The following is a 24,349-nucleotide window of genomic DNA, read 5'->3' as shown; positions in this document are numbered from 1 at the left end:
TGGAATCAAATTTCTCTCTTGATAAGATTTCAAAACCCACTAAATACATATTACCCAGTGATGTGTGCATTCTTGGAAAAAGCTGCTGTGAATCTTCAAGGTAGCCTAGGCTTAAGTGATGTGCAAAGAACCTATGGTAACGATGATGACATTAGAAGGTTCATAGAACCAGTATCAATAGCTAGAAGCAAGATGAAGCACTAGCTTTCTGCAAGGGATCATAGGCAAAACACAAAGCTAGAGAAAAAAAGAGAATGTGAATTTTAAGAACAGCTGAAAACAGCAGGTGAACTCTTCCATCTACAGTCACCTAGAAAATAAGAAGAAGCTTGAAGAACAAAGATGAGCTGAAACTAAAATTCTGTATGAATTAGAATTCTACCAAATAACTCCTTATTAGAAATTATGCTGAGCACACACTGCAGTAATTTTCAGACCTTGCTCAGCATTTGATGTCTGCAAGATGGTAAAATTTCATTATCTAGAAAAATGTATCCCACAGGTGAGAGGATTGTGACATACAATCTCAACCACACAATAATAGTGACATTAAAACCCACTTGTTTAAGAACAAAATAACAGAATTTAAAGTTAATATATCCTTTTATTCAGAAATGAAGCTATCTTATTTTGCAAAATCTAATAATATTCACAAGTTATAATCTAGTTTAAGTACTATATAAAGAAGATAAAATGAACTATATCGTTCCATCTTTTGCGAATTAGCATTATTTTCATTTGTTCCATTTCAAACCTTTTGTAAAGGCAAATAAAAATACTGCATTTAAAAAAGCATAGTATTTTGCAAGATTTAAGTGGGTTTTCTGTATTTTGGAATCCATAAAAAATATTGGATGGTCAAACATGAAAGTGAAATCCCTTACAAACTTGTATTAACCAGTGAAACTAATCAGTGTTATTTTTCTGTCGAGCATGAGGAAAGAGAATCACAAAGGAGACTTTTAAGTATGATGTTAGTGAATCACAAAGGAGAATTTTAAGCATGATATTTACAATTAGGTTTCAATAGTTCCCTGTCTGAGTAAACACATTCTTTCAGATTGAGGATCTTACTAATATTAAGATCGTCCCTTAAACAAACATGTAGGATAGAATGGATGGGCTTTGCTACAGGAAAAACAGTTATCAACCCTGTCAGCATCAGTAAAAACAAGTAAATATTTCAATATAAGGGGTCCCAGTGAGGCTTCTTCTGAAGAGCATTTTTGGGTTTGGATCCTAGAGAGAAGAAATGACACGTTTGCAGAGGAATTCACAAGAAGTAGACTTGAAAGATAAGTAAGATAGTGAGTTGTCAGGGAGCTTCAGCAAATCCTTCATGCAAAGAACCAATTGCAGACCAATTGTCCTGCTTGCTGAAAATATACACGATGCAAGAAGAATTGTAGCCAAGGAAAAGCTTGCTTGGAAGCTTGCTTCCAAATGACACTTCTTAAACGATTCTTAGCATCAAATATGAATGTGAGCTATCAGACAGAGCAGGGTAGAGAAGAAAATAGAAATGGGTTAATTAGGTGCAGAAAATACTAGTGTTGAGCATATACTGGGGTACATCTAAGTACATTACTGTTTTACTATGATGAATGATTAAAATAATCTCTCTTCTTTTTTTTTTTTCTTTCCACTCACTATCACAGCTCCATTATCTATCATTAGGGAATGGAGATTTATGTATGCAAGTATTTTCCAGGCAACAAAAGGGTGATGTAGGGGCTGTTTAGCATATGGCAGAAGAGGAAGTTAACAACAAGATTCTAGTAGCTGGTTTACACAGTGGGCTTTGCCCACAATGGGCTAATTAACCTTAAAAAAATGAAAGATGAAAGAGGGTAAAAATCCATCTCAATTGGTAGTGCACTGTGCATGGTATCAAAGAAGAGGTATTTGGTGGAAATTAGAAAATCTGAATATGGAATTGTTATGGAACAGTTGGCCTATAATAATGCTTTTTGTATTATTAACGGGACAATTTACAGACTTTGAGGCTACATTGATACCAGTGAGTTAAAGAGTATCAGGGAACATTTCCCAGAAACTGAGAGTAAACCTTCTGTAAATTTAAACAGACAGAATGGTTACAGACACTGTTTTGGCCGAGGCCAATAAGCCTCCTCCTAAAGAGCTCCTGAGAACTGCTGAGAGGATGAGCCCATGAATCTATGACTATTCCCCAGACACACTTTGCATGGGAACTTCCTGCTATTGAACTAAAAGAATATATATTCACGTAAATTTCTTTGAACAATATAGAAAAAGCTTGAGTTTTCTGAAGCCCTTTTTTCCTGAAGGTCAACCTAGCCAAAGCTATTTAGCAAAGTTATATAGAGAAACCATATCTATAATTTTAATGAACAACAACCAGCCATTTTAGGACCAGGACACTGTATGCCATTAAGAAGGAAATACAGAAACTTTATATTTCCTTTATATGCAATCTCTGTGCCAATAAGTGTTTGACAAAAGCCAGAGGGCACTAAGCCAGAGACTCCATTGTGGAAGGAAAGCCTCTCTGATCCAATGAAGAGAAAAACAAGATGCTTTGACCACCACTTAGGGAAACAATAACATGATCATCATCAATCAAAGTAGACCTGGGTAGCAGAGAAGACATTGCTACAGTCTCAGTATGTCTAATGCTGGTGATTAAGACTTTATTTTACTTTATTTTACTTACACAAAGTGTGTTGCTTTCCAAAGCAAAGTTTAGAGATCAACAGCAAGTGGGATTACTGGATAAAATGAGGTGAGGGGTAACCAGCTTCCTAATTCTTCTGCGCACGTATTTGATACGAATATGCAAAATTAGAAGATGACTATGAGAGCAGTCACAATGAACCTAGACTGCAAAACTGGAGCCTAGTTCAAGAAATATATTAGGCTCATTCTTTGAGGACTAAAGAAATCCTGTTGCAGAAAACGTGGTTCCTTAACATCAATAAAACTTATTGCAAGAGGGAGTGCTTTCCAATGTGCACAAACCCCAGAGTTACATGAAAGTCAAAACAATCAGTAAAACGAGTTAGGTGTTCTGTTAAAAGTGCAAGCCCAAATGAAGTGGTACATGTCTGCAATGACTTAATAAACTGGAATTTGGATTACAATTGAAACTGCCTTTATAAATCACCTTCAACAAACTCTTTTTTATTTTAGCAGGCAATTATTCAGAAATATAATAGAGGGTTCTGAGCATCATTTATATTAAACATTTATTCTGGATTAAACAATAGGTTGGAGTGGTCTAAGGGATGCACCAATTTCCTGATGAACTGACAATGTGAGAATCTATTTTGTGCTTAAAACAATTTTACATTAAATATTGGCATACAAAAATTTACATACAAAATTCTAACCCATATTTTGACTAAAGGAGTATCATTCAAAACAAACAAATAAGTATAACAATTATATATTTCTATTGCTTTTGTTAGAAAAACCTAGTATTGGCAAAAACATTTCTCTCTCCTTTTTTTTTTTTTTGTTTTGTTTTGTTTTGTTTTTGTTTTTGTTTTTGTTTTTGTTTTTGTTTTTGTTTTTGTTTTTGGAGAGGTCAGATAAATCATCCAGGCTACAGCACCAGTGAAGAAATGCACTGAGTATACCCCATAGGAGTACTTTATAGCTATTCACACCAGTCTAACAAGCATGATATGAATGCATAATATGCTTTGTCTTAGAAGGGGACGGTGACTGTGCAAGATGATCAAATTAATAAAATCAGAAAATCATCCCCTTATAGACTTACTGTTTGAACTTTGTGGAAATCCAGCTAAGGAGGATGGACCATTCATTCCAGGCAGAAGAACAGGAGGAAGGCCAGGGAGTCCTGGATAAGCTGCTGGCAAACTGATACCGTGAAGGGAATTGCTGTCCATCATGCCTGGCTGCTGTACTGTTAATCCTAGCACATCAGTAGCCTTCTTTATGCGATCCAATTCTTGCTGTGCCATCAGCTGTCTAACTGTTGTAGGAGCTAAATAATCCTTCTCCCGGTCTAGCTGACTTCCCACAGTTTCTCTCACTTTTGTAATATGTTGTTTGGAAAAGATATGATCTCTTATGGACAAACGTGCAGAATATTTCACACCACATAGAGAACATTCTGGCTTTGTCCCATCTGGTCCAGTCTGATTTATCATGAATGGCTTCCCTATGTTAATTTTGAATTTCTTTTCTTTAGCCCGGGCATTCTGAAACCAGACCTGAACCACACGTTTGGGCAGACCAATCTCATTCCCTAGCATTTCACATTCCTGCATGGTTGGAGTCCGGTAGTCACTAAAGCAAGCCTTGAGAACTTTAAGCTGAAGGTTACTCATTTGTGTTCGGAAACGTTTGTGGCCTGGCCGATCACTGTTTTTGGATTTGAAGGGATTGCTAGCTCCAAATGGGTTTGGTGAACTTGGATCAGCTATGCTTGAAGTTTCACTGCGATCGGCATTATCATCAGGGTCATCAGTAATGTAGTAACTTTGGTCATGGTCACCATCTTTTTCACTGAAGTGTATTGAAGGGCTTGTTAGGGAAAAGAGAAATTTATCATCGGTATTCTCATTTGTAGGTGTAGTTGCCGCTTTTGGTAGTGTGTCGTTCACAAGCGGTTTTGGTTCTTTGGGGGGTGATGCAGGTTTCACATCCCCTGAACTGCCAGTTGTGCTTTCCATTTCATTGTTCCCCTCATCCCCTGTTGTGGCATCACTAATTGCTGTATTAATTGATGAAGTCTCATCAAAGTCAGTCTTGTTTTGATCATATCCAGAGTCAGCAGGAGGGGCATTCAAATTTTCTATATCCTCACTAGACTCTGCTTTAAAAGAAGAAGGACTTAAAAGGTTCTTCGGTGACATTTCTGCAGTTTTGCTAACAGGGGTTGATACAGTGGAGGCTAATTCATTTTCACTTGATAATTCAGTTTTTGCTAATGACAGTGATGGGTAATCAAAAAATATGTACTTTTGTGGACTTTCTCCTCCATCTTCATTTGCTATCAAAGGACTCGGAGGCAAACTATAGCCGGCCTGTTTTCCTTCATTCCAATGTCGAGAACGGATGTGACTTTCTAAAGCAGACTTTGCTTTAAACAGAGCTCGACAAAAAGGACATCTTTTATGCGACTGGGCAGGACCAACTGCACGGAATTGTCCCTTTCTTTCTCGGGCTCTTGTGTTCTGAAACCAGACTTGTACGACTCTCTTTTTCAGTCCCACTTCACGTGCAATATGATCTAGCATCTTTCTGGTGGGATTGGAATCTAGCAGGTACTTTTCGTAGAGTATTTCCAGCTGCTCTGGAGTAATTGTAGTTCTTAAACGCTTATCACGATGTTGATCTTCTCCACTGTTTCCTCCCTCCTTCTCACTACAGTTATTGTCTTCTTTATCATCTAGTTTCCGTTTCAGGGAACCAGAAACTGTAGCAGGGTGTGCTGTATGTGATGAGCCAGTTTGTGGTGGCATCTGAGCAAGAGAGCTGTTAAGTAATTGTCCAGTCATCAAAGGATTATTTGGGTCAAATATCATGTAGGGCATATCCATTGGTCTTTCTAAAAACTGGGAGTGAAGAAACTGGTTTTGGGCTGCTAGGAAATGCATGTGCTGGTGCTCTTGCCAAAGTTCTAGAGTTGGAAAGGCAACTGTACACTGATCACACTGATACTGTAATAACTGAGGAGGTAGACTGTTCTGTAGAGAAGTCATTGAAATTGGCAAAGGACTGGAAGGAACAGGTGTGTTTTGCGATGCAGAAGGAGGTCTCCCTACAATCTGGGGTTGCTTTTGTTGCGGTGGTTGAGAAGCTGAGGGTTGAGGGTCAGAAGATGTTGCTGGAGTAGACTGTACTGGTTTGGCGCTTTGGGAAGTTGTATCTGTTTGCTTAGAGGTCGCTTCATTTTGTTTTGGTTTTTCAGTGGACTCTGGTTTAGGAGAAGCCTTCTCAGGTTCTGGTTTGGGTGATGGAATCAAAGGAGTACTAGAACCAGAGCCAGAGCTTGCTGCTGCAACCGTCAGGCTTTTTGACGAGTCGTTTTGGCCAGAAACTGTACAATTCTTATACACTGTTTGATCAGAGGCATCCATAGAGTCTTCAGTTTGGCTTTCATCTTGAGCATCATCATCTTCGTCTTTATAACACTGCTTTTTCTGGTGCGTAATTAAATCAAAGATCCTGGGAAAAACCACACTGCACTTTTTGCACTGATACTGCATGTTACTGGTTCGGATGTAACGCTCATTTGTGAGTTCCCTTTTCTCATTGTCTTTAGTTTCAGCTTGATTCTCGTAACTTTTGCGAGCTTTTTGTCGTGCATTTTGGAACCACACGACAATAACTCGAGTAGGTAGGTTAAGTACTGTTGAAAGCTGTTCAATTTCATCATCCTTTGGATAAGCATTTGTATCAAAGAAGTCTTGGAGGACACGAAGCTGGTAGTCAGTAAACCGAGTCCTGGATGACCTCTTGCTGAAAGATGCATCAGACTTGTAGGGTTCTACAGCTGAAGGTTGAGGATCTATTCTGATATCTTCCAACACCGTTATAGGAGGATTGCTGAAATTATATGGAGAATCCTTATTTCTCTGTCGTTCTTTAAACAGCGTATTTCGAAACCAGTGCTTGATAACTTTCTGTGAAAGACCAGATTTCTCGGCCATTTCTTGGATCTGCTCTTCACTTGGAGAATTGTTAATATCAAAATAAGCTCGCAAGATTTTTAACTGGTCATCTGTGATTCTTGTGCGTGGACGCTTGAACTGAGAGTGCCGCAGGAAATTGGGATCTAATCCCAGCTGCTGCTGGCAAAGCTGGGTAAGATCAGCAGACAAAGTATCCATTGGTGGCAGCTGGAGGGCAAGCTGAGGAGGCAGTGCAGGATGCTGCACTGGCTGCATCATAATTGGAGGGAAGAGCGGGAGATCAAGTGAAACGGGAAGCTGGACTTGAGGTGGGGCTGATGGTGGTGGTGGTGGAGGAGGTGGAGGTGGTGGTGGAGGAGGTGGTGGAGGAGGTGTAGGTGGTGGAGCCTGCAAAGGTGTGGGAGTTGTGTTTTGAATTTTTCCAGCTCCAGCTGAAGAAGGCTGAGAAGGAGTTGGAGGAGGAGGAGGAGGAGGTGGTGGAGGAGGTGGTGGCGGAGGTGGTGGCGTTTCTGGAGAAGATGGAGAAATTGGATAAAGTTTGTCATACGCCTCCCTGTACTGTCGGGCAAATTTTTCTAATGCTCCATATGGAAAAAAATGTCCATGCACGTGTTCTTGATGACTCTTCAAAATAAGAATGTTGGAAAAAAGCTTACTGCAGGTTCCACACTCCAGTTTGTCTGTGTTTTCACCATCCCCAGTCTTACTTTTTTTCTGCACTTTTTGTCTGTTCTCATTGTATTGGATAACTAACTCAAACCCAAAGTTCTCCAACAAAGCCTTGGCTGCATTCCCCCTTGCACCAGAAGCTATTCTGGGTGGTGGGATGGCTGGTTCTGAGGATTTTGGCTTCTTCATATCTTTGTTTTCTTTTAGTCCTTCATTCTCATTAGTAAATTCTTGCTTTGGCTTCTCATGTTTCTCAGAAATTTCTTCTGACTCCTTGTATGATGGTATATCCTTTATAAGCTGGCAGTCTGTACTTACTAAGGTATTTTGCTCTGCTTTCATCAGCTTACTACTTTGCTGCTGCTGCTTTTGGGACTGAAGTTGGGGTTGGGTGGACTGATACTGTTGTGCCTGTTGCTGCAGTATCTGTAGCTGGGTTTGACCAACATGGTGCTGAGTTTGTATCTGCTGTTTCAAATCTTCAAGCAGTGATCCCGTCATACCAGCCATTCCAGGCATACCAAACGTGGCAGAACCAGGCAAACCCAGATCTGGGCTTAAGCTAAATTCTGTCCCAGGTATATAGAATGGGAAAAGGAACTGAGGCTGTTGAAATTGGAGCAGTGCTTCTGGCGTCATTGGAAAGTGAGGCAAAAAAGCTGGATTTAGAAACTGCGGTTGAAAGAACGCAGCTTGTTGTTGCAGTTCGTGCTGTAGCTGCATTTGAAGTTGTGCTGGTGACTGGGGTGGGTGATGTGTAGGCTGAGCAGAAATTAATTCAGAAGCTTGCTTTTTATTTAATTCTTTGGCATCTAAATGTGTTTCTTTGCTGTTAACTGCTGGTAAGCTCACAGATTCTAGAATTCCTTGGCTGGGGCTATTAACATTCCCTGCTACACTATTTCCGCTACTTATATTACCACTTGGTTCTAGTTTTGCAGCCCTTGCCTTTGTCTGATGAAGCACAGATCTCATATGGATTTCCAATGTAGAACTTTGGCTATATGCAACATTACAAATGCTGCACTTGTAGGGTTTGTTGTCAGTGCTGCTGTTGGTTTCTTGAGGGACAGGACTTGATGCTTCCTGCAAAACCTTTTTGAGTTTATGCAGATGGGACACTGAGTTATAGTGGACCAAAAGAATGTTCTTTTGTGTGAAAGACTCTTTACACACTGTACACTTATATGGGCGAGATGGATCTAGAAATTTTTCCATAGTAAAATTTGGCCCTTTTCGAAAAGGTAAGGTCCGCTTTGGTTCCGAGCCCATATCATCTGGAATAGAGCTACTATCACTTCCTACAGGACTTGCTTTACCTTCCTGGTCCATCTCATAATCTCTTTCTATTTCCTGTTCTAGTGCATGATCGTCTTGTGCCATACTTTCACTTTCTGCCCATAGTTCACCATTGACAGGTAAAGATGCACACAGCTGCTGAAGTTCAGCTTCATTGAGTTCAGGGTGGCCTGCTTCCAAGTGTTTTTTTAAAGCCTGGAATGTACGGAAGCTACGTTGGCAAAGGCTACACATGGTAGCTGCCCGAATAGCATGGTACTGGGAATGTATCTGAAGCTTCTGCATAGTCTTAAAAGCCAAGCTGCAATGGTTACAACGGTACTTATAGACATGGCGGTCAGAAACAGACAGCTGTTGCTTCTTCTGCTGCTCATTTAGCTGGTCTGTCATAGAGTCAGTGGTCTTTACATCTTTACTGCTGCTCTTATTCCAATCTGGTGTTTCAGTAGATTCCTTAGGTGGCTTCTGTTCCTCAGTCTTAATTTCCATTCCAGTTTTTGATTCATCAGTCCCAGGGGTATTTTTCTCATCCACAGGACTTTCACCTAGTTAAAGAAAGTGAAGTGCCTTTTACACAAGTGGAAGAGAAAGCACACAGTATTCATTTTAACTTATTTTTTCATCAGAAATCAAGAAAGGCATCTAGTATGCCATGTGTCAGCTTAACAAAATATAATAAAGTGCCCTTGTCCCAGAAAATAAGGCAGGCAGGACAAACAGGAGTTTAAAAAAAGGAATAAAACCCACACACAGTGATCAGACTGGCAGTGACATTTGGCCAAGCAGTAGCATAGGGGCCTTTTCTTTGCCAGAAGGTAGGAGTTCATTGGTTCAATGGGAGCACCATACAAGAAAAGGAAATAAAGAGTAGGAAAGAGGGAAAGAGTAGAAAAATGGGGACAATAGGTAGGACGGATGATTAGAAAGAGGATGATAGTGGTCTGAGAAGAGAGGGAGGAGTATGCTGTGACAACTAGCAAAATTTCCCAGTGCATAATACAGTAAGTGTCCAGGATCAGAAACCTGCTATTGGAAATGAAGACAAAATCACTTACCTAACATTCCTCATTGATGGTGTTTTCTGGGACTGGGTCTTATTTGCTGGTTAAACAAGAAGGATCTTGCCCTCAAAGTGGCTAGGCACTGCTGTTTGATTTTACCTCCACCAAAAGCAGTCTGGCATACTTGTGCATTCTACTAGCTCAGCAAAATTCAGACCCCTCACTAGATTTATCTTTTTATCTCTGTGGCTATAAGGAAGCCACAAAATTATTCCCTTTACTACGTAAAAAGTAGATTTATTTCTAAATTTCCCATAACTAGCTTTTACATGTCTGGGCTTTTTCTTGCATACCTGGATACTTCCCAGATCCCTCAGCAGTAATGGTTGCAGGTGTGTCACGTTCAGATTTCTCTGAAGCAGCTGCTGGCAATAGCATACTATTGGGCATCATGACATCTGGTACAGGAACCTTTGAAAACCAAGAATATGGTATTATTACAGAAAAAGTCCCACTGTTCATTACTATGCCACAGTATGAAATTATAATTCAAAAGATCCACCCTATCTGGATGACTGTCAGAAATCAAGATCCTGATTCAGTCCTTGGTTATGGTTTCTGACAGATCATAATCCAGAGCATCACGTGTCTCTTGGTGGTGAATCTACTCAAGATAATCCACAATAAGGGGATGCTATAGAACTACATGCACACAATATTTCATTGGTCTCAGTAGCACCACAAAGAAGGTTTTGCTGACTTTGCCAGGGTCATTGGATTTATCAGGGGAATTCTCCTAGGATATCCTCCAAAGACAGAGATCATGTTGAGATATGGTCACCAGTCAGTCTTTCACTGAGGGCATTCCCACTTTTCTTCACCCGAAATTTTTTACACAAATGCTGGACATTCCATGATCTTTGAAAGAAAATTATGTTTATTTCAATAGAGAAGTAACAACTTATTTCTATTTAAAATTAGATTTTTTTCCTCTTTCTTGATTTCAATTTCTTATGTATCTTCTTCAGATTGCTTTATCTGTTGTGTTATGCTTTCAAATTTTAGACAGAAATTTTTGAAGGATGTACTCTTAGTCTGGGAGCAATAAGTTTAGCTAAGTTGATATGAATATCAACTTGCTCAACATTTCATGTCTTTATTTTACTTTGATCTTTAAAGCAAATTCATATCAGAAATATAGGCCTGTCCTATTAAGACTTAGCAAGTTTAAGTTCAAGCTCCTGCATTGCCAGATTCTGTCTAAAGAATCTTGGGTAACTCAGTCCAGACTGTGCTGCAGCTCCTCCTCTCTAACAGAAGGATTTCCTTCGTACAGAGGTAAAAAGATTATCCACAGAAGATTTTTGAGTTGTAAATAAATAATGGAAGCTACATTCATTATGAGGTATGAGTAGAAATATCTTTTGTTCCTCTAACATTCAACACACAAGAATTACATATATATATATGTATATATATATGCACAAATTGCCTCTTGGAAAAATATTCTAGACAATTAAAAAAAAACATCTGGGTTTAGTACATTTGTGATTTAAACATGCCATTAATTGCATCCTCTTATGGGACCAACGATTATGAGTTTACTTGGTAGGGAAGGTCTTTTAAAAATTTATGTAGAGAACTGTAAATGTCCTGGAGAAGAAAAATTTGCTATAAAAAGTATTCACTTTGTTTTCAGAGGGTTCAGTTATGGACAGAGCATATTAATGTTAGCAATGATGACAATTTCAATTATGAAGATTATGTTTTACAATCCTTTCTTTGGGAAACATTGTGGGTTTTTTTTCCCTCTCAGAAACATTGGGACAACTCCTCAGTATCTGATGAAGAAAGATTTCAAAGTTGCTTCATTATCAGCATAGAAGGAATGATGAGGAACTTCAGAAGAAAGCTAGTGCTGCTCAATATAGAGGGGGAGATTTTCCATATTTTTCCATTTTCCTAAAAGGATCTGCGAAAGTTAAATTCCTACTGCATTTTCCTTCCAGTGGGCCAAAATTACATGGCTTGTCAGAGCAATAATTAGTAGAAAATCAAGGAAAAGAAGATGCTCAAGTGAGTATTTCCTCATCAGCTCTAACCACAAGGAATTCTAGACCTTCAGTCAAGAGGTCTCAATTCTTTCTAATATTTTTGCCACTTTAGTTGGGAATGAGGTGGTAAATCTACAACCACACCTATATAAATGAAGGAGTCATCTATGGATACAGAAGTAAGTACTTAAGGAGCTGTATCACTGAGATTTCCAAGTACATTTCCAACTAAGAAGGCAAGATAACCAGAGTCAGTTTGTCTTAGGAGATCTGTTTTCTAACTGAATTTATGCTGTAATAACAAATATGTACAAGACCTGATTGTGTTTTTACTGGCATTGTTTGGAGTGGCTGTTTGAACGCTATTTTACAGTGAATTTCATGTAATGTAACATATAGTAGAGGTATCCACAGGAATCCTTCTATGTTTGGGAACTATATTCTTCAGGGAGTTGCTATTACTTTGCAAACAGAAGTCACATTACTTCTGAGACCTGGATATTATTAGACCAAATTTTCAGGTATGCACTTAGAGACATGGACTAGCTTAACTTTTCCAAGGTTAATGTCAATGAGGAATCACAGGCTTTTTGCATCTGTGAAATCCACCTTCAGCCATTTTCCCAAGGGATAGCAGTCACTGGATGAGCTGACAAGAGAACCTAAGTGGCCTGACCCAGTCCCCTCCCCAGGCTGCCTGAATACTATGTCACAACAAATACATTGCCCACAAGGCCCAAGTATGTTTGTGTAGCATGTGCATCAGCATTTGGAGCACTTACTGTCATGAGCAGCTTCTCCACACAGTCAGGGGACACACTGTGCAGATGGGTCAGATGAAGCTGGAGATGCATTTTGTTGCTGAGGACATCTTGGCAGAGGGGGCAGCAGATAACAGGTTGCATTGAATGCTGTGACAGGACATGCATCTGGATACGATTTGGGTCCCTACCATTGTAGTTACAATAAGGACATTGATAGAACTGAAAAAAAATCAAGTTAAGATGCAGGCTATTAGTCAATGTGCTTTTTATAACTTGCTGATATAGCTATTTTAGCAGCATATCATCTCTGTTTCATTCTTGAGTTATTTGAAAAAGAGTTCTAGAATGCAATTAAATTGTTACATTTCCTTTTACCTGCTCATGACAAAATTTATTGTCCTCTGGAGGCTTTGATTTTTTAGCTGCACCATCCTCTTCTTTTGCCAGAAGAAGCTGTTGTGCCCCTACCACAGTGTTCACTTTTGGTTCCTTCTCTGGTGTGACTATTCCTGTTTGAAAAACATAATTTTTGAGAACATGTTTTAAACTTAAAAATATCCTGGTTTACAAAGAGGCTCTGACTTCAAAGGTCTGTATTGTCTTTGAGAGTCTTTTTTTTTGTTTGCTTGCATGTTTTTTAAATGCTGAGAAAAAAAAAAAGTTGAATAAAACAAGTCTGGTAAGCACAAAGGTGAAAATACACTTTTATCCTTGATACTCTATAAATACATTTTAAAATGGACTCTTCTCTACTGTTTATATAACCCTAGGTTGCCTTTAAAGATTAATCAATAATGTTCTTTCTTTAGCAGCTCAGTATGAATTTGTGTATTACATTAAAACAAATCAGCTTTTGCTTAAAAAGCCTGTTTTCCAAAATAATTAATTTGCTGCTGTTTAATTACCCTCTCTCTTTTCTAAACTGCCTGAGCAATATGATTATTGTGCTGTTTTGATAACTCCTGCCTGGTTACTATTCTGAAGCTAAATATAGCGAGGCTTTAAAAGAAATACTGTGGAGAATAGGATTTCAGAGCTAACTTAATATTAATTATATACAAAGATCAGTCATTTGGGATTGCTTTAGATGTTTACACTGTGAATTTTTATAGTCTGGCATTTGTGATCAAAACCAGAATATAATTGTTTTCTATAGATAGTTGTACTATTAAGTATTAAATACTATATTTAATATTATGCCTGAGCTAGCTGTGTAATGTGGCCCAGTCTTGCACACATCAAAGAAAAGAGTGCAATTCTAATTTCCCAGTCCATCAGAAAATTCTTTCCAGCGTCAATTTGCCAGATAATCTCTTCTGCTAGGCTGGATATTACAAGAGCATTGGGTAGGCATGTCACATACATCTCACGACAAACACAAAACCTCATTTACCAACCATTCCAATCTCATCATAGTGCGGCATCATCTGACCTTTTTTCTGCTGTTTATTATGAGTATTTCTAATTTTAACTTTCAATTTTCACCATCTTCCAGTCAATTTGCAACTAAATTATTTCCAGGGTGAGGACACTATCACTGGACACTGGGTGCAAATACATCTTGAAATGCAATGAAGCTAAACCATTGATTGCTATCAGACCCAACGTAAATATATAGTCCAGGGGTAATCTGATTGTATGCTGTGCATGAAGATTTATCTTGATTTTTTTCAATCCACATAAGGTTCATAGAAATGAACAAATTGCACCTCGTTGCACAATAACCTAGGATTAATTTAAAAATAAGGTCATGGACATTTTGACAACAAAGTAAACAAGAACAAAGAAAACACAAAATCAAGAACTTTTTATTATTATTATTATTTTCATATAGACTTTGTGCAATATTTGATCTTACAAAGACAACATTAAAGAGAAGCAAAATAAGAGAACAGTTTTCAAGGTAAATATCAAATCCTCATGGTAAAATAATAACTAATTGAAAACTGAATCATACAGGGACATATTCTGAAGGGCATTTAAAAAAAAAATTCAACCATATAATATATTTTATGACTTACACCTTAATGGTAATTTCCCCACACATTGACTTTCATTCCTAAACTGTTCATTATTTCTTTTGATGTAATTCAGGCCAGTATTTTTTGCATGTTCTAGCTCAAGTTATTCTTGCCGCAGTTCCCTATTTATAGTGATCAATTCATCATAATTTGTTTATCATCTGAACAAGTCCCTTTTTGGAGCCCCCTGAATTTTTGCACTCTCAGGAACAGATCTCAGAGGCCTCTTTCAGACTGCTCAGTCACTGCTGGGCCAACAACCCAAAGGACAACCTATGTTTAAAGGTAAAATCTATGTGATGAAACCACATTTTATTATTCACTTGGCTTTATAACTATTAATACAGTACTCCCTGGCCTATCTGTATTTACATATTATTTAAGTAACTTAACTGTGAGAATTATGGGAAGTAAAAAAGTGACACACTGTATTAAAAGAGAAAGGTTGCTTCTTGGGTTTTAGAAGGACAGATTCAAATTATTAACCTCTTTTCATTTCCAACTGTCAAAAACGTCTCTACTGTTTCTTACCCTATAATATGTCACTTTTTAAATATCTTTTTTAAAGACGAATGGGCCAGAATCTCAGTTGATGTAAACTGACATTGTTATATCAGAAAGTGAATTTAAAAAACAAAATGAAAACATTCTTCCTTCTCTTACCCTCATCACGCTAGATTGTTCTCAGCTGGTGGTTACAGAAATTACAAACCAAATTCTCCTTCAAAATTTACTTGTGAAAATGCATCGAACTGTGTTTTGGCAGGGATATTTAACTGCTAGTGAAATTTATCTTGAAGTACACTCTGTGTGCGCCTGGGCACACACAAGGTTAATATTACACATCATCTTCCACCACAGGATGGAATAACTTAATTACTTCAAAGGGCCTATAATAATCATGAAACACATAGTTCTTGTTTCTATAAAAACAAGGGGGGTTTTTTGGTTAAATTTCTTTTGCGGTTAATATAATAAAACAGTAGAGTTATAAAACACTGTGCTGGGGTCAATAAATGCATAACAAAGCACAGCTTTTTACAATGTTTACTATGATATTTATATAAACTGTCAAAGTTTACAGAGGCTTTGTTGTTTTTGTTGTCGTTTGGCTCTGGATTCATTCAACCTCAAGCACTGTTACTTCTTACATGACTGAAGTTGCATCTGGCCAATAGTAATGTAACTGAGTCTGGGACCTATGGTGAGCTTTAAGGAAAAGAAAAAGGGTGGTTGATTTTTCCCTCTGGCACAGGGGAGTCACTCGCCACGGCACATGGAGAAGACCAGAGTTCCCAAGCCACAGTGAACATGCCAAAAGCCAAGTTCAACATTTTATCCAAGGGTCCAGCTACTACCACTCAGTCCCTTGCCTCACTATATCAGCACTCTGCTTTCCACGGTGAATTCCTTGTTTTAGGGAGCTTTGAGACAAAAGCTGTAGACACCTATGGTCTTACAGAAAGGGTATTAAAGGAGGAGGGAAAGAGAAGAGGAGATATTACGGTCCTGAGCATACTGTGTGCACTCTTCTCATAGCTACATGTTCCACTGCCATGCCATTCTTACCAGACAGTTGTAGGAAAAGAATAAATCCAGTGTTATTCATGTTTTAAGTACTCACTTTTTATTCTTGAGACACATTACTTGTAGGTTGTTGTTTTTTTTTTTTCAATTGTCAAACACAACTGAAGTTCTTTTTATAACAAAAAATACGCATTGTATTTTAGATGAATAATGCAATTTCAATACATTTAGCTCAAAAAGTAAGTTTAATTATAAATAAGTGCCATGAAATAGACTAAGCAATGATTGCCTGTCAGTAACAGAATTATTTAACTTGTGTAGGATTGCTAATATAAAAATGACACAATTCACTGCAATTCAGATGTCATCACCTTCGCAATATATTTTGAAGCCCCAAAATAAAAATAAAAATGTTTGTGTGACTAATAAGAAGGAGAACGTTAATACAGTACATATACTCATGAGAAAAAAAATCCCAGAAAAGTCATGATAAAACCAGTATTTTCTTATTTATGAATCTTTGTATTTGATAAAGATTGCATAATTTAAAACTTCTGACACATCAGATGATGTTATTCAGACTCAAAATAATTCTAAAATTATAATTACTGGTAGAGTATTCTTTCTAATTAGAGTAGAATGAAAGGATAATTTTCATTGCAATAATGAAGGTTAATTTCCATCCTTCCTCATGTTTACTACCTTATTAAAAAGTGCTCCCCTTAGCCATGGCAGAGACATATTACATTTTCAATGCAAATGTATTAATCTGGATAAATTCCATATTAATTCTTGCACTGCATAGAGCTGTAATTTGGATTATAATTAATCTAAAGTGGCACTAGATTTAAATGACAATATAAATGAGGCATTAGTAGGCTTTTCTATTCTGAATGAATATTCAACAAATATAACTTGCACATTGCCAAGTCTCATTTTGAAAGCTCTTCTCCTTGAGATAAGGTAAGCAACGCAGCACAACAGCTTACACAAACACACTGTTACTAAATACATGTTAATCCTTTCTTGTCTAATAGATTCTATGCTAAAGAAGGGTCACACCACTTTCCTGTCTAACTTGTTAGTATTGTGATTAATTTATTGGTTTTCCTGAGATTTCTTTGGCAAGACTTGCAACACTCAATTCATGAGAAAGCCCAAATTAACATTCAATTATACAGAAGCAGTTATGCAGTCATTAGAAATACTTGTCAGTTGAGTGAAAATTAAGATGATGGTCGGAATGTTGCATATGCAGAATTAATTTAGATTAGGAAAATAAAAGTTTCTATAAGACTCAGGATTTTACAGTACAAACTATTTGCTGCAAAGCACAAAGGCAATCATGTATTTCAGCCCTTGTTTTTATATGAATCTTACTGCAAAGTTATTTGTGTAATTGCTGGCACGGGAATGCAGAACAATTATGCTGTTTTTTTGTAGTGCACCCAGTAGGCATCTGGATATAGGTTTGTCCTAATTAAACTTGGCCCTTATGAGTGGCTAATCCTGATGGAATTTTGAGAATTCCCCTTCAGTATTTTTTTCTAGATTCCACGGTTTTTTGGTTTTGTTTTTTTTTTTTTCCTGGCTGGGGCTTTAATACCGTATTCTTTCATAAACAAGTATAAATGGACCAGCCTAAGAAAAAGAGAGGGTTGCTAAACTCCCCGAAGGTGGTTCATACTGTCCCCTAGGCGAAGGGTATGGTAGGAAATGCAGGCTGCAAGTGGTTGTCACACCTCTCCTGGGGAGTGTCTGGGCCAGCCCCTGAGGAGAGCACATAGCAGGACCTGTGTCAGCCTGGGAGCATGGCTTTACTGCACTGCAGACAGCTTTGACCAAGTCAGAGAGCCAGCCAAGGGGAATATATATTTTAAACCACAACACAGCTTCTTGCTCAACATCATCCTTGTCATCATCGGCCTTCCCTCAGTCTCTTGATCTCAAAAAATAAAGCGACTGAAGAGCAGTCGAGGTTGTAAACTGTGATGGGTGCTGACCTTAGCCCGTCAACAAGCAAACTTAAAGGAAGCTTTAATCTTTAAGTCAGTCTTCTGAATTGACTAGGCATAGAAAGGGCCATCTATAATTTGATTTTGGAAATAAATTCAGAAATCTTTAATATGCAAAGAGCAAATTGCAGAATGGACAAATTTGGGTGTAAAGAAATTCAGATGTAAAATGATATTTTTTCTACAACTATATGTCTTTATGGATAACACAAACTCCTTTGTATGCTGCTGTCATCAGCATACAAGGAAAAGATATATGACTACCTGAAACTAATAGGCTTCAACCTGTTTCAGCACTTCTTCTGCTTCAGTGAATCCAACATAATGTAACTAGGTATAGCGTGCGGCAAAAGTAGCCAATGTAATATTCATTGTGACCATAGATTTCCATCTCATACATAAAAAGCATGGGTGAAGTCACATATTTGCCAAATCAAACACAGAAAAAGCCTTGGGTATCTACACCAGATGCTGGCCCTAGGTTTGTTTGTGCACAAGTAAATGTCATGACATAGAGGTTTTGTTTTCAAAGACAGTAGCTTTCATTACTGGGCTTTGTCTATTCCAGGAGATCAAAATTACCCAACCCATAATCCGTTTTCAATGATATTTCCTCTTTCTTAGGCTGAATCATCTGTAAACTTTTTCACTGGATTTTGTGTATTTTTTTGTAAATGCCTCAAATAAATGCCCAGGAAGAGGCCAGATTCTTGGGAGTAACTAATCTATGAGCAAAGAGCAAAAAATAATAACAAAAATCCCCACATTTTTTGGGTTAAAAGGGGGGCAAAACCCGATTGAAGAAAAAATTCAAGTGGTACCTAATCCTATGCTTATGAAAAATTAATATGCCATCAGAGGAATCACAAGTACAGCAAAGATTAATGAAAGGCGCTTAAAAAATTACAAGCACACAAACTGATTTGATTAAAAAATAATCTCACTGGTCGTCCTGTAATATTCTTCAACTTATCCGCATCTATCCTGTCAGATGGTTATGATTAAAAATAGGTCAATGGGAGGCTACTGATAGAAATCACATGCAAGATGCACATGCAATGAATAGTAGTGGGAATGTCCAGACAGTTTAAAATGAAAGAGCATTTAATAAGTTAAAAAAGGGGGAAAACAAAATTCTAGCATCTTACCAGAGTCTTTACTAGATTTTTTGCCTTCACTATTGTCTCTCTCACTTGAGTCTTTATCATCAGCCACAGCCACTGATATACTTTTAGCAGACCCTTCTGTGTCTTCACCTTGTTCTTCTGTGGACAAACACAGAAAAGATCTCAGGAAAGGAACTCAGTGACCAGTTAACAGCAGTTAAAAAATATGCCCTGTAATAAGAACAGCACTAACAGAGGGTGGCAAAATAAGGGAAAGAAGGGTCGGGGGAAAGAAAAGGGAAAGAACAGCGCTTTAAAGAGGTTGGATATTAATTCTAAATAATTTGCAATATTTCAAAATCTGACTGTGTCTTTACAAGAGTACCTGCTTTCCCCCAGTGTGACAGATTTAAAGCCTGTCATTTCATATTCTTTGGCTAGAAATGATTTGTGTTAAAATACATGCACATGCATGCACACACACACATACACACACACACATCCCCCCCACAGGCTGGAACAAAAGCAAGCACATGTAAAAATGCATCTTGGAGCCAAAAAAAAAAAAAAAGGAGAACTCAAATATAAATCCTATTAGTGCAGCAGTATCCCGCTAATTGCAGTAAGTAAGTATTAGGTATTAGGTACTGTATTAAATATAAACCTCTGGCTTTGCGGGAGAAGTCTCAAATTTTGTCTCCAGGGGGAGCCATTCAGGATAAATGATGCAACTTGGTGTACGGCTTCTGAGGAAGCAGCATTACCCACACCTCACTTACGTGTTCACACCAGCTAGATTACATGGAAATCTTCACAGTAACTCAAGCCCATTTAATTATTCGGTAAATCTTAGCTATGCTGCTACTGGTGGATTAATCTGTTTATGCAGTTAGCTTCTATGCTGGGGCTGTGTAGCACTAATCCGTGAAAGGCCCACTGTTCCTTTTCATCCTGTGATCATTTGTCTCTCACTGTGCTGATGTCACATTTTAATGAATTTTTAGCAATCTGAGTAATGCCAGATAACCAGACTTGCAACTCCCTACAGCACAGCATGCTGTTTTCATTGCATCACACACACACACACACAAATAAAAATCATATTTCCCTGTTCAGGTAGGAATTATATAAATTAGGAGGTGAAGGTAAAATGGGATTCGAAGCACCAGGCCGCTCGATTTCATAAAATCTTTAATGACCATATAAATTAACCCTGGAAAGGCAAAAGGTCACAGACACACATTTGCATACACTCTTCTATTCACTTTTGATAAGCAGAGCTTTTATGCAGGGAACATGATACAATTAACCCTTCAGGAACCATACAAAATGCAGCTACCGACATTTTAAGTGTCAAGCATTAACTGAAAATTACACACTGCATAAAATTTTCATTGTAAATGCTATAGTGATTGAAAGGGGAAATAGTGGCCCTCTTCGCACCCCATGTTTTATTAATAACATTCTGACAGCCGAATGAAATATCCTCTGTCATATGTAGCAGCTGAGCACAAAAAAATTGCTGCCTATTGCCTTACTGCCAGCCATACACTGAAACCCTATGCCTAGGCAAACAGCCCTCAGATCGATGTGGCAAACCTATCCGATTCTCAACTCTCTGCAAAACCTTTTGTAAATCGGAAGAGAAAAACACAGCTGCAATTTTGGAAACCAACCTTCTTCCCTTCCCCGCCCCCCCCCCCAAAAAAAAAAGTCCTGACCACAGATCAATGTGTTTTGCATTGACATGGAAATACAAGAGGTAAGCACTAAGCATGTGTGTCCACTTTCTGGAACAATGCAGGGAGAAAGACGGTCCGTTCTTTTAAAAAATAATTGCATATTAAAGAAGATTTCCATGCGAATGGAAAGGCCCCTCACGCTGTGCGAGCGCTCTCCTCCCACGCTGGTAGCTAATCAAACACGGGAGGCATCCCTGCCGCAGCTGGAGCGGAGCGGGGCTGCGCTGTCGGGGCGGCGGGGAGCGCGGCTCGGGATGCTGCGCTCCTCTGATCCCGCCCGGCCCGGGATGCTGAGCTCCTCTGATCCCGCCCGGCCCGGGATGCTGCGAGCCTCTGATCCCGCCCGGCCCGGGATGCGCTAATGCTGAGCCTCACATCAGCCTCGCACCCAGTGTCAGGCCCCATGGCCTCACCGAGCCCCTGGCAATCCCTTTTCGACTCATCCTTGGGAATGGACGCGTTGCTTCTTTTACTAGATTTACTGGCCCAATCCCCCTGGGCTGGAAAATGAAGTGTCAAAGTGCTACTGAGTGTCCTTATCTTGAGGGGACATAAAATTGTAAGGGCTATCGTGGCACACATTAATAAAACATTGTGTGTGTGTCAGGCAAAGAGAAAGAAAATTATGAAGGTACTAAAAGAAAAGCTACAGTATCATCTGGGTCTCATCAGACAATTTTTGCAGGGTGCTCTCCTGTTTTTCTGGTATGTGTTTTAAGTGTGAGAGAAATTCCCAGACATGTTCTCCTATACATCATCGTGGTGTCTGACCTCAGCCTGACCCTGGCAACAGTTTGAGAAATCTGAATGTGAACAAAGACTCTGTGTCAGCAGCAGGGAGAGATTGTGGGATAGACTTTCCCCATCAACTTAATCGCAAACAGCAGTTCTGAGGCCATAACTTTACGGGGCTGCACCAAGCCACAAACACATAACCTTTAGAGGTGAAACTGCCCCTCGCTCCCCACCCCCCCCTTCTGTGATTTTTCTCAGTCTTGTGGTGCTCCCTTTGATGTAGCAAGGCAATTAGCTGTAATGTTCAAGTACTGCAGACCTGTTTTATGGTTTGGAAGGTGAGAGCTGTTTATTACAGGTAGGCTCCTGGGGGCCATAAAGGCTTTGCAAATTTTTAATCATGCAAAAAACTAATCAAAATGTAACTTATACACACCATAAAAATTAATATCATTATTATGCATGGTATAAATTGCCTGCCTTGGCTTTCAATGGCACTCCCTTCTAGAAAATACATTTGGCATTCATTTCAGAAATATGTATGGCATTCACTTCTGATGTAAATTTCATAGACAGAAATGATAATACAGCTTCTCCTATTTTCCTTCAAAACTACGGAAAGGTTGTCCGAGACTCGCACTGTCACGACATATATCAAAGGGACAAGATGGAAATAAAACAGCTCTAACTTAAAAGCGGTTAGCAAATTACAAAAAATCCTGAAGACCGTTTGTCAGAACAGATATTGAGGAAATGTAACTAAGTGTGCTATCAAAGACATTACAATCCTATGCCAGAATGCAACAAATATCTTTTTTTAGCAACATTTTTGTTCTTACTACATGTGCCAACCAATAAGAATACCATGCAGAAATAAAAATTCGATGGCCCCTGCTCAAAGACACAAAATTATGAATTATTATGTATCAACAAAACACAGTACGATTGTGCTACAGATTCCAGAGTTAAGTTCCAATGTTCTGTTTTAAATTTACAAGAGTCCTGCCTATATACATTTACAAATGTCAGCTTTGAAAATGAATAGAGCACCCGATTCAAATGCACTTTAATGGCTTTAATAACACTTACTATTGCAATATGATATTTTATTCACACCTGTTTTTATTTTGTCCAAATGTTGAAAATTTCTTTTGATGTTGGATGTCTTGAATTCAGCCATTATCAACCTTTTGAACATTATCAACTGACTTAGAATTAAACACAAAAATGAGGTTAGCAGCATTCTGCACTAAAACTGTGAAATAAGGAAAAATGAAAATTTTTTGTGTCAGAGGTAACATTAATCAGTTGATATTGTACATTCCGTATTTTATGTCATATACTTTAGTATGTTAATCTACACAAAAGTCTAATTCTATACTGATTTTATGAAGTAAGACCCTTGTGATTTTCCTCAGTCCAATGAAGTCAAGATGTGTGAATTGCAAAATCACAAAATTGCAAAATTCAATTGCAAAATCGAGGCCTCAGCCAAAGCTGATTAGCAGGTACCAGCAAAAAAATTAGGTAAATACTCATACATAGGTTAGAAAAGTCTGACTTATGGAGGTGTGAGTTAAGGAACAGATATATACACCAAAAAACAAAGGAGGGTATGGAGAAAAGTATAAACTTTTTAAAATTAAATAATTATTAGTAAAACAAGACATGGACAAGTTGAAACAATCCTCTCACTTTTAATTTAAATGCATTGTGATAATCACAGGGGCAATTACCTTTCCCTGCATTTTATCAGAGAAGTTTCCCTACTGATGAGCAGCACTGGGAGTCTGTTTTCTAGTCTGTTTAAAGAAACATATTATTTTCAGGGGTTGATTTTGGTTCATTTAGGTTTTTTACATTGATATATCAATTAACAGCCAGTAGTTCCTGTTTTGGTCCTGGATTATTTTGTTGTTGTTGCTGTTGTTGTTGGTATCCCTTTTGCCCTCTCCAAATTGCAAGTAATTTCCTAAATAAAGATGATCTACTGGTTGTGGGTGAGTAATTGTGGTTATGAGAGAGAAAACAAGATTAAGCAAGTGTTTGTGGCTGAAGGCCGGATGGATGGGGAACAAACAAATCAATTGACTAAAGTAGTAAGCAAATAAATATGAAATGAGAGAGATATTTTTTAAAAAAACTAGTGTTTTTTTTACTGAATATGTTCAGCAAGTAGCTGAATCTAAGGTACCCATAAGTGTTCAGCACAGGTGTATCCCAGGTTCAACCAGTAGAGTGAATGGTTATTAACTGTCCAGATGAGAAGGTTACCACTAGTAAAGGGTAACAGTAGGGTGTAGATTGGAGGGATGGACAGACAACAGATAATGTAGGGAAAGGAGAAACAATGCAAAACAAAGAAAAAGCCATAAACTGTGCAAAAGAAGTTAAATAACAGTAGGGCTTGTGGATTGACTTCTGGGTTATCCTGGTTATACTACTTTGCTGATAACCTCCTCCTGACTTCTGCACTGCCATTTATTCACCCAAATATTCCAGCAGGTACTTGTTCTATATTCTGGCTGGCCTTGCAGAGGATGACTGAGGAATAGGATGCCTCACTCATTTAGGATCTTGACTACATCCTCTAGTGGTCATATTTCATCTTCAAAAAGGATTTCTAATTTCTCCTTTAGGGACTCAGGGTAAAAAATGGCACCAACCCATTAAAAACTGTTTTTAATCACTGTATTATATTCAGAAGTAGAGCTCTTAGAAGGCTGAACTTCCCACAAACAAGTCTATAATTAAGTGATGATCATCATA

General features: G+C 38.3%; 1 protein-coding gene across 4 annotated transcripts in view; it reads right to left on the bottom strand.

Annotated features, from left to right (window-relative positions):
* ZFHX4 (zinc finger homeobox 4) overlaps positions 1 to 24,349 on the bottom strand; it is a 150,149-nt gene that overhangs the window by 6,413 nt on the left and 119,387 nt on the right. For all 4 annotated transcript variants that reach the window (XM_014870702.2, XM_014870705.2, XM_088176450.1 and 1 more), the window contains exons 5-9: positions 19,146 to 19,262; positions 12,810 to 12,943; positions 12,453 to 12,653; positions 9,970 to 10,087; positions 3,764 to 9,160 (exon numbers count right to left, since the gene is read on the bottom strand). In XM_014870702.2, the coding sequence (XP_014726188.1) occupies positions 3,764 to 9,160; positions 9,970 to 10,087; positions 12,453 to 12,653; positions 12,810 to 12,943; positions 19,146 to 19,262 (5,967 nt within the window). The remainder of the gene's footprint in view (positions 1 to 3,763; positions 9,161 to 9,969; positions 10,088 to 12,452; positions 12,654 to 12,809; positions 12,944 to 19,145; positions 19,263 to 24,349) is intronic.

Source organism: Sturnus vulgaris, chromosome 1, assembly GCF_052056855.1.
Source record: "Sturnus vulgaris isolate bStuVul1 chromosome 1, bStuVul1.hap1, whole genome shotgun sequence".
NCBI classification, from domain to species: domain Eukaryota; kingdom Metazoa; phylum Chordata; class Aves; order Passeriformes; family Sturnidae; genus Sturnus; species Sturnus vulgaris.
The sequence above is the reverse complement of the archived record's forward strand: the minus strand, read 5'-3'. Positions and strand labels throughout refer to the sequence as shown.